The 14,430-nt window shown below is 36.9% G+C and overlaps 1 protein-coding gene across 2 annotated transcripts in view; it reads right to left on the bottom strand.

The window, feature by feature from the left end:
* The window catches only part of c6.1.L (complement C6, gene 1 L homeolog), a 30,357-nt gene extending 20,451 nt beyond the window's left edge, over positions 1-9,906 (bottom strand). Inside the window, exons 1-6 of one of the 2 annotated variants that reach the window (XM_018244788.2) lie at positions 9,880-9,906; positions 7,339-7,485; positions 6,998-7,154; positions 5,747-5,891; positions 4,273-4,411; positions 2,715-2,862 (exon numbers count right to left, since the gene is read on the bottom strand). In XM_018244788.2, coding sequence (XP_018100277.1) covers positions 2,715-2,862; positions 4,273-4,411; positions 5,747-5,891; positions 6,998-7,154; positions 7,339-7,481 — 732 coding nt within the window. In that variant the 5' untranslated portion in view covers positions 7,482-7,485; positions 9,880-9,906. 2 annotated transcript variants of the gene reach the window in all.
* Between the last annotated feature and the right edge of the window lie 4,524 nt (positions 9,907-14,430).

Below are 14,430 nucleotides of genomic sequence, written 5' to 3'. Positions count from 1 at the left end.
TGGAAAGCCTTATGTCTCTCGAACGTGCCAATACCAGATATGTATAGTTTTAGGGAGATTTAGGACTTCTGTACAGCAAAAACTCCCTGCAGTATTTTACCGAATTTTGAAAGCACTAAGGCAGAAAACGGCATGCTTTAGATTCCAAGGCAAAATAATTCTGAAACAGTAGGTTTACCCCAAAAAACCCATATATTTTTGAAAAGTACTGATTTCAAAATGGGTAACTATGTCTCTCTACTCCTAACTACCAAACATCAAAGCTTGTCTGAACATAGCCGTTTTTATAAAAAAAATTCAAAATTCGGAAAAATCACTCAGGTTTTATTTTTCTGCTCCGCATATCCCACACTGTATTAGGTACTGTGAATAAACACCCTGAATAGGATTGCCAGTGGTGCACTGAACAGTTTGATGCCCATTGTGCATAGGTTTTCCAAAGTATCTGGATTTAGAGACACCAATATCCAAATTGTTCAGGACTTTACTTAAGCTACCGAAAAATCAACACATTTACTGCAGTTTTTGTGGGGTAAAAACACAGAAAATAGATTTACCCCCCAAAACCATATATTTACACATTCTAACAAATCTAAAATGGGTACCCATGCCTTGCTGCTACACATTACAGAGACGCAACGCTTTCTCAAAATTGTCAGTTTTGGTGAAATATCTGAAAATTGCCTCAAAGCTTCAACTTTCCAGCATCGTATCGCCATGTATCATTACATACCAAGAAAACGTACCCTAAATATGATTGCCAGGGGTCCTCCAAACAGTTTGGTGCCCACTGTGCATAGGTTTACCAAAGTATCTGGCATTTAGAGGCCCCAAAATGAAATAAACTCATACAAATAGTCCTGTGGGTAACTTCAGCTAATAAAAAATCAACACATCGACTGCATTTCTTTAAGGTAAAAACACAGAAATATATGTTTACCCCCCCCACAAAACCATATATTTCTGGAAAGTACAGATTCTATTGAATCTAAATTGGGAACCCATTCATTTCTGCTCCAAACTACTGAGTTGCAAGGCTTTCCCAAAATGGCAGTTTTGGTGAAATACCTGAAAATTGCCTCAAAGCTTCAACTTTCCAGCATTGTATCCGCCATGTATTATTACCAGCTTAAAGCATCTTAAATATGAATGCAGGGGGTCTACTAAACAGTTTGATATCCAATATACACAGATTTACCAAACTATGTGGCATGCAAAGACCCCCAAATCCAAATAGCGCATATGAATTTTCACGTATGACACTCTGGCTACTACAACATAAGACCTGATGGGACCCTCTAACAGTATGGAGACGCTAGAACAAACCAATAAAAGTCATCCTAAATATGAATGCCAGGGGTGAACTGAACAGTTTGATGCCTGATATGAAAAGATTTACCAAACTTGGTGGCATTCAGAGACCCCCAAATGAAAATAGTACATATGAATTTTCACATATGACACTCTGACTGCTACAATACAAGCACCCGGTATGTGCATTATGCACCCTAAGACCCCCTAACAGTATGTAGACCCTAGAAAACCATATTTTTTCCTATAGTACATATTCTGACAAATCTAAAATGGGTAAATACGTCTTTCTACTGCAAACTACCAAACTGCAAAGCTATGCTAAACATAACGCTTTTTATGAAATTTCTGAAAATAGTCACAAAGCTTGCATTTTACCCCATTATATACCCCACATTTCATAATGTACCAGCAAAAGGCATCCTAAATATGAAGCCAGGGGTGTGCTGAACAGGTTAATGCCCAATATGCATAGATTTACCAAACTTTTTCGCACACAGAGACCCCCAAATAGATACAAAGCAGACAAAATTTCCATGGGCAAAATAAAGCAACAAAGAACAGAGTGAAAATCCAACAAAACCACAAAAATCAATGTTTTTTTCTCTCGCCTAGTTTAATCAGCAGTCAGAATCAAAGTTTGAATATTAATAAGCGAACAACAAGTAACGGAGAACGGTTTAGGAGAAGTTACATTTTCTTTAATTTTGTCAGGGGCACTCCAGCTATGAGGTAACATTTGGGGGCAGATTTATCAAAGGTCAAATTTTGAATTCATGTGAGTTTTAGAAACTCCCCTAAACTCCCATAAATGTGAAATTTGAACAATCAAATTAGATTTTTTTTAAACTTGGATGAATGGAATCAACACAAAAACTCGAATCGAATTCGAATTTTAAAAACTTGATTTGAGTTTTTTCAGCGAAAAAACTTGAATGTCAGGAAGGAAATTGATCCCTGGACCTCTCCCATTGACTTAAACAGTATAAACAGAAAAGTCAAATTCGAGTTCTTAAAGGGCCAGAGTATGATAAATCTCGAAAATCGAATTCTAATTTTGTTAAAAACTCTAATCAAATTTGAATAACTCTCTAGTCGAATTTTGCAGTTTTGACAATAAAAAAACTAAAAAGTTTGAATTTTAAATTTTAAATTCTACCCTAGATAAATCTGCCCCTAAGAGATGAAATTCTTTTTTTTCATTGGAATATAAGCTCTACTAGCACAGAGAGTGCATCCTTATTTTCCAATGGAACAGGTGCAACAAAATTGTGCCTGTTAAGGTCCATACAAGCACCGATTCCATTGTCAGTTAAAAACTGTCAGCAGAATGCAGATCCCAAGATGGCGGCTACAGACCAGGGTACATGTTTATACCTGCAATAATCCTGAAAAATACTTACATTAAATGCGAAGGTTTCAATGTTCATAGGAAGACGGTATAACTTCCTGTTCTGAGCCGTACCATTCCCTGAAACTATATCCATTTTTCCACCAAAAAATGAGTTGTCGAGGACCTCTCCCCTACTCTCCCCAGATAAGTAATTAAACCTAGAAAATAATAACAGTAGATATAATGATAGCTTATTATGTTTAACAGGGTGCTATAAGGTTGTTCTTGTTTTACTGGACAGAAATGTTCCAGATGGGGCTATTGAGCAATAGTCACCTAATTGTGCAGTTGACAAAATGTTGTTTTATTTGCCTTTACAGAAGCTCTTTTGCATCAGACCAGTGCCCAATTCTCTTAAAAAAGAAGTAAACCTTAATAAAATGAATGTACAACTGATCAGGGTGCTTTTATTAACATTTGCAGTTTCAATGAATTATTCTTTTTTTGGTTTCGGATCTATTAAAGTTTTTATTAATTAGTGATGGACGAATTTGGGGTGAAACGGCAAAAACATCGAGAAACGGCGCCGGCATCTCTTTTTTGACGCCGGCGTCCATTTTTTTTGACGCCCGCAAATTTTCGTGGCGGTTTCGCAAATTTATTAGCCGGCAGCGAATTGCGGGAATTCACCCATCACTATTATTAATAGCCAATATAATAGATTTTGTAACAACAGCAATGCCTGCTGGTAAATTCCTCCTGAAGATATACCATCAGAAGGAAAACAGGGAAATGTTTTGATGTTGCTCTGCTCAAGCAGGAGAAGGGAAATCTGAAGATTCTGATCTCTTTCCTGAGCAGAGCAACATAAGAACACTTCTCTGTTTTCCTTCAGAAGGTATAGCTCTCTGACTTTACAGTTACCAGAACTGACCAGCAGATGGCTGAGTTCTTGCAAAATTCATTATATTAGAAGTTAATAAAAACCTTCATTATTTGATTCTTTAAAGAGAAACTGCCACATTTGACCTCTCAATAAACTAAGAGACTGTCTTAATCTGGTCTGATGAAAGTCTATGGGGTATATTTATCAAAGAATAAAGTTAGAGATCGCCACAGTCCTCTAGAGGGAAATTTCACCACTTTCACCCATTGATAAATACGCTTTTAAAAATCCCATAGAAATGAATGGAGAGTGGTGGAATTTCACTCTAGAGAACTGTGGCGATCTCTAACTTCACTCAATGAATCAATGGCGACTACTGGCTCCATTGCACTGATCTAACTGATTGGCCAGATCTTTTGTGTGGTTGTTGAGGGCTCCATGATGACTCCATGCATGCAATAGCTGTGGCTCAATAGGCAATCTTGCTTTCCATTGAGCAGGTTCCATTATAAAACATATGTGTTAACATACACACTAAAGACCATCTAATTTGATCGCCCAGTCACATGTGTGTATGTTTGTGTGTGGCCATATTTCCATTTGCAATTATTCTCTATGTATTTCCCTCGCCTTATATCAATATTTCTGAATTTCCAATTGGCCATATGAATAGCTTGAATTGTTGATAACACACTTTATTTAGCTAAACACAAGCTCGTATTGCAATTTTAAACAAATTTACCCATTGCCCATTAGTAGAACTCCAGGTAAGTGCTCAAATCTTCTCTGTACTTCTGTTTTTTTCCGACAACCCCTCTCATCAGAATTATCACCACAGTCATTGTCTCCATTGCATCTCAGGTTTAAGGGAATACACCGACCTGTTAAAAAAACAGAATAAAAGGAACATTAATAGTTAAAAAAAGAGGAAAAAAGTAGGGCATTATGAATACAGGTGCTAAACCACATTGGCCAATAAGCATGTAGCTATGAAGAAGGTAATACAAATAAGGGAATGAATGAATGGTTGTTATTGTTAACTGTACTGTGTATGAGAGTAATTTAGTTCTTACCTTTGTAAATTATCAAGTGTCGAATTGAAAATTGAAAATTCTAAATTTATTGTAAACTGTCCCTTTAAGAATTCAAATTCAACTTTTCGCTATCTAAAACCTACTGAATTGGTGTTTTAGGCTATGGGGGACATACTACAATCAATTTGGAGTCATTTGGTGGACTTTTGAAAAAAAATTTTATTTTTTGGTGAAAAAACTCAAATCAAAATCAAATATGCAGCTCGATCCTAATTACCCACTTTAAAAAAAAAAATGATTATTTTTTAATAAATTTCGATTGTTTTTTTTTTTTCAAATTTCAAGTTTATGGGAGTTGATGGGAGTTTTTAGAAACTCCCGTAAACTCGAAATTCGACCCTTGATAAATCCCCATGGTCTTCATTTTTTCTTTTTTTTTTTTTTATAGTTTTTGCATTATTTGCCTTCTTCTTCTGACTCTTTCCAACTTTCAGATGGGGGTCACTGACCCCATCTAGAAAACAAATGCTCTGTAAGGCTACAAATGTATTGTTATTGATATTTTTTTTTTTACCCATCTATCCCTCACCTATTCATATTCCAGTCTTTTATTCAAACCAGTGCATGGTTACTAGAGCAATTTGGCCCCTAGCAACCATATTGCTGAAATTGCAAACTGGAGAGCTGCTGAATAAAAACCTAAATAACTCAAAAACCACAAATAATAAAACATTAAAACCAATTACAAATTGTCTTAGAATATCACTCTCTACGTCATACTTGGGGGATTTCCCCCCCCAACTTTGTATGTGCAGAAAACATTGGAAATTGGTGATTTTTGTGCAAAATACACTAGGGTCTATTGCAGTTTTGTCACTTATGTTTTTATTTGCAGCAAAAACATTTGAGGGCAAAATGCAGGGTTTTGCAGTGAATCCATATCTGGTGAAAATTCTGCTCATTACTATTGTTGAGTGACAAGAATATACTAGTAGGGCACATTATATTTTACTGCATAAAAGCCCCTTTCTTGCAAGGTGACTAACATTGTTATTGATAACTGATTATACATTTGTTATATATTTGCTTATGTAAGTGCATTGGGCTAAAACTACTCCACAAGCGAGATCAGACTCACAGCAACAATTAAATGTCAATATTTTTATAATATGTTTTAAATACCTGTGACACATTTAAATTTCTTTTTACAGTCTAATTGCTCTAGTTTGCAAAGTTTTGAAGGGACGCATTTTCTTGAATCCACCAATGTTCCTGTGCAGCTTTCGCCACCGAACTGAGAAGGACGTTCCAGTGCTCGCATACGGAACTGAAAAGACAATTGTGTACATTCTGTAAGACTAAATAAACATTATATTATGTTGGGGCAGTGTGGGGCCACCAAGGGGTTAATTTCCCTAATGACTGAGGCAATTCCAGTATCTGTCACCCTGGGGTAGGGCTGTGCACCCATACGTCTAGTGGTTGTGCCACCAGTTGCTGCCCATAATTTATTTAAAAGGAGGGAACATGTGGCTCTTTCTCTTTGGACTTAAATTAATACTGTCCGATTGACAGATGAAAAGTATATTGTTCCTTTAGAGTGACATGGATTTGAATTTAATTGGTAGGTAGACTCCAGTGAGAGTAGTACCTATTTTTCATGTATTTTTTCAAGTAGGGTATTTTAACAGCAAATTACCAAAACTGTTTTGCAACAATTGTTACAGGGATTTAACAAAGTTTATATTATATTTTAATGTTGCAGTGTTTAAAGTGTGGGAAATGACACAGTTACTTAAAGAACACAATTTTTCGGTGGACAGTTAAAGACTCCGTTGTGATTTGGGATTAAAACTGTGCTTTATTGTGGATTATAAATAATTACTTGAGCAACACAGTCTGGACTTATTGAAGAGTCTGTGATGTCACGAAGGGAGTGGCAACAGTGTGGGTTTGGTGTTAAAAGGCGATTTGTGGACATTTGTATTTTTACACTTGAAAAAGGATCCATGGGATCCAAACATGTTGGGATCAAATAAAGTAATTTTGCAGCAGAACTTGTGGATTGTGTGCTCCGTACTATCCCTCTTTAGCTTTCTCTTTGGACTCCACCAGGTGTTGGGGAGAAGAAAGAAGAAGAAAGTTGTGCCCTAAGGGAACCAACCCTTAGTGAAGTCAGTCAGGTAATAGAAATAAGGTGTAGAGAGTTGACAGCTTTTATCATAGCACACTCTCAAGAGGTGTGAGTAAGTTAGGGTAGATAGAAGAGAAGTTTGTGCTCCACAGAGAAGATCTAGTGTGTGGTTGATCCCCAGGGGACAACTGCCAAATGCAGGGACTCAAGTTTGTAGGGAAGCCTTTGGAGCGCCAATTGAGACAATTTGGGACACTATTAGCATGTAGTTCAGCAAGGTTCTGTTGTGTCCATCATACTTGTTTTTTGAGGCAGGGATCACAATCAGACCATGGACCATAATCCCCAAGCACACAGTTGATTGGACAGGCCTGTTCATTACATGATCTTGTCTCATGGATTGTGCACAATGCGCCACAGTTATGTTTCCAGTAGTAGTCATCATAGGACATAGTCCTGTAAATAGAAATATACGGATGTATTAAAAAACAACATTATCAAAATCTACCAGACCACCATTACCTCTAATTAGGCTACATGTATGATTATAAAGTCATTGAATGAATGGAGTATATCTGTATTTCTCATTTATATATGTTACCAGTGTGCATGTTTTGCTAACCCGGGGTGTAGTACTTACCTTGATCTGCTCTGAGTCCCATGATCACATGTCTTAGAACAGCTGGACCAGGAAGTCCATGGATAATGATCACAAAAACATGACAAGGCTTCTCCGGCCAATAAGGCAATAAGAAAGGATACGATATGCAGATGGGAACCCATTAATCTAAGATACAAAAGGACAAAACATTGGCTTAGTGGCTGAAAGCAAAGAGTCCTTAGGGCACAAAATAGTAGCCCAGCACCTTCTACGCAGAATGGTTCAACTACCGTGCAAGCTTACATTTTTGTGGCCCCAATCACTCCGAAGGCTTTGTGTGACATTATTGAAATAAAATCTGCCTCTCAACATGTGAAATAAGCCTAGGAATTAATCAGAATATCTAGGTGCTGCCTTAAAGGACATGTAACCCCCACACACACACAACAGTGAATAGCCTCTTTGAAATATTTAGATACCTGCCACTCTGGTTGTTAAAAGGTTAACAGTAAGGCTGCAGCATCCCCCTAATCACTAAGAACTCCTTCTCCTCCTCTAACCCTCTAATCTAAGCCCTTTCCCTTAGGAATTTACTTTGGCCGTTGGCTAATGAGCATGCTCAGTTCTCCTCAGCTCAGATTACTAAACACACCCTCCAGAATCATCATTCAGCCCCAAATCTCATCCTAACTGTCTTTAAAGGGCACCTGTCACAGCCAAAATCAAACACATATTAACAATCTGACCAGTACAAGCTAAACACGTTTAATCAAACTACATATATAGTTTTTTGAAAAAACTGCAGGTTTGTCAAATGGGTTCTTTCACTGAGGGAGGCCATATTGAGACTCTAACAGAGACTCTAATGTGCAAATTTCAGGAGCATGCTCAGATTGTAACACTGCTTTGAGTATTCTACCCAGAATGCCTTGTTTTAGTAAACTCCTCCACTAGATGTATCCACTAGAAGTGCTGCCACCTGCTAACTTCCAGCAGGTGGCAGCACTACTGTACAGCAGCTAACACACAGGTTTGGCTGATTTGAAAATAGCTTAGAAGGGTTGATAAGCAAACAAGGAATTTGAACTGAGCATGTGCGAGATTTCAGAGCTACAGTTGGCTGGGAAGATATAGGTAGGAGGAGCCAGTGAAATCCAAGATGCCTGCCTCAGCTAGAACTGCAGGGGAGATAGGGGAGATCTTGCAGAAGGAATAGTGAGCTGATCATTTACATTATACAAACAATTCTAACTGTTTTAAAAATCGGATTTCTTGAACTTCCACATAGTGTATTTACTTAGGAAATGATTTTGGTCATGATTGGTGCCCTTTAAGTCTAAGTTCCACCATCCTTTGCTTTTTGCTCCCCAAAGCAAAGAACTGAACTGGGCTTTGCAGAGAAGAGTTGATAATGACAGACACAGTTTAAGAACTTTACTAAAGTAATACAAATCTACATTTCTGATCAAAATCGACCTGAAAACTAAAATCTAGGGGGCTCTGTAATTTTAATCCACAGACTACTGTTGATGATTATTATATATATATAAAATGCATTAGGTTTATCATGAACATTAAAACACATTACAAATGGGACGTTTGTTTTTGCAATTAATCAGAGAGGACAGCTTCATAAACAAACACAATTAAAGGTGGAATGTGAACATTTTTATGATCTGCTATTTATATTCCACCTACATGTTCTGCATCACATTATGGGGATAATACATCAATCACATCAGTCCCTGCCCCAGTGGAGCTTACAATCTACTCTCCGTATCACATTCATACTATAACCAGTTTCATATCTATCAATGTTCCTTGTCAACCCAACATGTATCAAAACATGAACGTGTCTGAAAAAGTTAGGATGAGGACATACATTTTTAATATTTAAACAACGGTAAGAAAAATAGGAATTATTAAAGTGCGACAATAATTTATTAAAGAGACACTACAATTTATTGGAAAGAGCAATGGCTCCCTTTGAAATGACCCTACCAGTTAGAAATGCCACTTTTACACCATATAAAAAGTTATTTCTCAGGGGAAGTTTTTTCTTTAATAGAGAAGCAACGTTCATACAGTATATGCCCCTTATTTAATATAGGGCCATTTGTTATTCTACTGTATAGTAGGAATCATTTTACTTATACAGATACGTGATCCATGATCCTGTGAACCTGTTATTCAGAAAGCTCTGAATTACAGGAAGGCCATCTCCGATAGACCCCATTATATTCAAATAATTCAAATTTTTAAAAATGATTTCCTTTTTTCTGTGATAATAAAACAGTACCTTACAATTGATCCCAGCTAATATATAATTAAACCTTTTTGAAGGCAAAACAATCCTACTGGGTTTAATTAATGTTAACATGATTTTTTTTAGCAGACTTCAGATATGGTAACCCAAATTGTAGAAAGATCCCTTATCCAGGAAACCCCAGGTCCCGAGCATTTTGGATAACAGATCCCATACCTGTACAGAAAAGCTGAATTATTTAGACTTGGAAAGCAAAAAATCAAAGGCTCAAAAAAATTTGATCCCAGGAATGAAAGAGAGGAGCATTTACATACCTTCCCGTGCCTCACTAGCAAGATTCTGATGGGCTGGTCTCACCTGGGTTGCTTAAATAAAAGTTCAAGGTTTCTGTTTGTCCTGGTTAATGTTATATTGGCTTAGGCAAACACACACACACAGTGTCAATAAAAACAAGTTGGATTTTGTAATGAAATGCCTAGAATAAAGATAAAGAAGCAAAATTAAAGCCAAAGAAGGAAAATTGCTAAAATCTATTGCTTTTTGTTATTATATACTTTTTTTATATTAATCAAAGATATTTTAATCCTAATCATAACTACAAGGACAATGCCCTTTTCAGATAAAAAATAGAAAACCAGATGAAAATAAAAAAACAAGGAATAATGGTCCTTTGAACTGAAGATGTATTTTAACTACCCTTATCTAAGGTATTATCGCACCCTGGTTATGGTTTCTTAAGGGCAGAGACACACGCGAAGATTCGGGGAGATTTAGTTGTCCAGCGACAAAACACCTCTTCTTTGGGCAAAACTCCCCAAAGTTTCCTAGTGAAAATTTGGAAAGCAAAGCATTCTGAGTGCCACCCCGCCGGCGATTCTAGCCGGTGGGAAGGCAATTCGGGGAGATTAGTCGCGCGAAGAAGAGGCGATTTGTCGCTGGGTGATTAATCTCCCTGAATCTTTGCGTGTGTTTCTGCCCTTAGACAAAGAAACCACACCAATGATTGTATGCTAAATACTAAATTAACATTTCATTCATCTAAGCATTTCATTATTTCTGCAAAAAATAAATATATGCAGTGTATATATTTAACTGTATATTATACTGTCAACATTATAATTACCAACAATGTAATATATGGATAAAGGATGATTTGAAGGTCATGTGGTTCTTTCCATATCAGACCCATTATGGCATCTCTTGGAGACATCTGACCCAGTCTCTTTGCATTGTTTATTCTTCACTGCAGCCTGTCCACCACATGGAGTCCCCCCACTACGGCCCAGTATTAACCTTTACATGGGTTAAGGCTCGATATAGGAATGCTCAAGCCTTTGGTCTTGAGCATTCGAGTCCAAAACTCATGCATGGTTTCTTCTTTCAAATACCTTGGCACCTAAAACCTGCCACCCAATTAATAGTGCCACCTGCCCCCTCCAAATAGTGAATTAAACCAACCCCCTGCAGCAAACAGCATACTTTATATAGGCTGCAGTTTCCAGGTGAAAAAGTGGATCTGTGTCAGTGGGGGCCCACTGGTTTTTTTTTTAAACGTTCAACCGCACTGGAGGCTGAAAACCTGTGTTAAATCCTATTAACCAACCCTTTCCTGATGGCAATACCTCCCTCTGGATATATACCTAAGGGAGCAAGCACACATTCTTTTATTAGAAGAGGTCATATGTGTACATGGACATTGGACATGGATAGACAAGGGATACAAGTGTGTTTCAGTCTCATGAACTGGGACCTAAAGTTGCTGGCCAGTCATCAAGGCCCCATTATGGTAAAATAAAATATAAATAAAAAAAAAATATATATATAAAATATGTATATGTAAAATTGATGGGGGAGCTATTTTAAGCACTTTTGCAATGTGCATTGATTATTTTTTTTTTTTAATTCCAAGATATTAAAGAATGAATTGTTAATATAAATACATTTTTTTACAACCATGCCATCTGCTGTTCAGTTTCTGACCATTCTGACCACCAAGTAGTCAAGGAAGTTGTCAGGAGAAATAAAGAGGCTGCTCTGATGTTCTTCTGCTTAGGAAAGATTTAAGAAAGTTTTTTTCCTTACCAGGAGAACATTGACCAGCCCTGTTTCTTTCTCCTGACAACTTCCTGACAACTTCCTTGACTACTTGGTGGTCAGAATAGACAGAAACTGACCAGTACATGTATCCTTTTATATGAGGGGTAAGCAACCGTTACTATCAAAGGAGCCATTTTGCCCCCTCTTCCACTAAAGAAAAATAGTTTGGAGCCGCAAAACATAACACAGCTTATAAACTTTTAAAAGTTTTAACATTTTTTTAATTTTAACCGTTACAACAACTGAATACAACAAACAGAATGTGCAAATATAGGCCTACTTTGAAATAGCCCAATTAAATGCTAGTGTTCTCATCTGTTTAATGTGACTTCTGATTCTGAAGCTCCATGCTGATCTTCCGTCTCTTGTCTTGAGTGTGTGACCACGGTAAGGACCATGATGAATCATCTTGCTGCTGCTCAGTCTTGCCTGTCACTCTTGGGACGTCTATACAGCCCTCGCTCCTGCTGGCGGCTTCCTGAGTGTGCGAGCGCAGTAAGCTAACCATTAGCTTACCGGTGGTGCACTCAAGAAGCCGCCAGCAGGTGTGGGCTGCATAGACGACGTGACAGGCAAAGCTGCAAGACCGAGCCACAGCAAGCAGGTTGAAGAGCCGCACGAGGCTCCGGAGCCGTGGGTTGCCTACCCCTGTTTTATATCATGGAATTGAAAAAAAAAAAGAAGGTACATTGCAAAAGTGCTTAGAATAGCACCCTCATTCATTTTATATTCACTTATTTTAAAGTTTTACTTATTCTATAAGGTTTAAGGACTTATTTGGTGTCTTGTATTTGGGCCAAACTATGGTATATTACAGTTATAATAATGGTTTGCTATGTATGTAACCCTTATATGGGCTAAAGATGTTTGCCTGGCAAAAATTTAAATCCCAAATACTTTAATGAACTTAAAAATATCAGTGATCTAGGAGGTTTACGCCTGCGTCAAGGCAGTGGCACCATTTAAATGCAACCTGTGATTGACTGTCATATGACAATGACAATTTTTTGTTAAAATGAGAGGTCAAGCAGAGCTTTAGCTTGAGATTCTGATAAAGGTTCTTACAAAGAAATATAGATATTCATAGTAAAGGTTTTTCTTCCACCTTTCTCCTACCCTTTTCTTAATTGCTTATAAATTTAGAAAAGTATGACATTTACCTATAGTGTGTATTATGAAATAATTACAGAATTTTTTTTTATTTTGCATACTCACTCTTGAAAACCCAATTCATTTCTAACGTATCCATTATTTCCAGTTATTAGTGGTTGCCATGCCGTGATTTTTACGCTGCTGTTGATTAGCATGTCAGCTGTTTAGTGCAACAATAAAGTGCAGATGCTAGTTTAGGGAACACTGGGGCCCATCTGCTAAAAGTGCTGAATATACAGTGAATAACACACCAGGGTCAGCTGTTTTCTTTTTCCTTATCTGCAGTATTTACTTGAACTTTACAACAGAAAAGTATTTCAGTAGTTCCAGAGAAATGCTGATTTCCTGAGAATTCCTGCCAGTATAAATGACCCCATAGTCATTAAATATTACCTTCTCTCCTCATTTACAATTATATTTAATCATTACTGTTCTCAATTTATTTGTTTAGGGAAGAGATGCTTTTAAGACCTATTAATACTAAATTGTTGTGAATCAGGAAGGCAAAAATAGTAAAATGAGGAACTGATTGCATCTCAAGCAAAGACAAATCCCAGTATTTTTTAAAAGTACATGAATAGCAAAAATATGCTGGTTTAGAGTGTGGCTTCTTTAAAAATTTAGTTATTTTGGTCAAAAAAAAAAGAAAATACAGGTTCACTGAAATTAGCTCTTTGCATAAAGTTAATCCAGGGACTGGTAAAATCAGCTTGCAATTGCTATCTTAGAGTCAGGAGGCACTTTTCCCCTGGAGAGGCTTCAGATGGAGTTTTTTGGACAAACTAGTAGTTGGGCACATTTAGATGAAAAGGTTGAAGTTGATGGACATGTGTCTTTTTTATCCAAAATTTCTATGTTCCCACTCTAGACTAGGGGGTTATGTGTCAAAGTCCGAATTTATCTCAATATTTTCTGCTACAAACTCCAAACAACCGTTATTTATTATTAAATTTTCCCAAAAATTTGCTTTGCTGGAAAAAAGCAAATTTTCACGTTTTTTCCAGATTCTTTAAAAAATCTGGTTTTCACGATTTTTTCAGATTTTTCACTCGAAAACTTTGGGGTAATGCCTGAAACCCAGTGCACATCAAAAAATCATTGGAACTTCTCCCGTTGACTTATATGCAACCTTGACAAGTCTGAGATGCCGGATTTTCAGATTTTGACTTTTTTTAATCCTCGGGGTATAATAAATTCCAAAAAATCTGGATCTTTTAAAAGTCCGATTTTATAAAAAAGTCATAATTTTTTTGTGATTTTTGCATTCAGAGTTTAATAAATAACCCCCCACCCTAGTGTAACCCAAGTTAATGGCACAAATTTAGGTGGCAAAGAATTTTTAAGGGTAAAAAGTGGTTTCAAAAGCTGCACAACTCAACTACTTTGCTTACATAGCTTTCTTATAAGTTAACACTTATGTGTTTATTAATATGAATTTCAAGAGAAAGGGATACCAGACCATGCTAATGAAAAGCATGAGAATAGAGATATAGAAATAAAGAGGATTGTTATATCCATAGGAAGAGAGACAATGAAGGATTTCACTGGGACCAAGTTGTGTTTCACAAGTAGATAATCTTCTTCCTCTTTAAAGTCACTTTCTAGACTGGACACCT

The sequence above is a fragment of the Xenopus laevis genome, chromosome 1L (assembly GCF_017654675.1).
Source record: "Xenopus laevis strain J_2021 chromosome 1L, Xenopus_laevis_v10.1, whole genome shotgun sequence".
In the NCBI taxonomy this organism is placed as follows: Eukaryota; Metazoa; Chordata; class Amphibia; order Anura; family Pipidae; genus Xenopus; species Xenopus laevis.
Note: the sequence above shows the minus strand (reverse complement) of the source record. Positions and strands in the feature narration are given on the sequence as shown.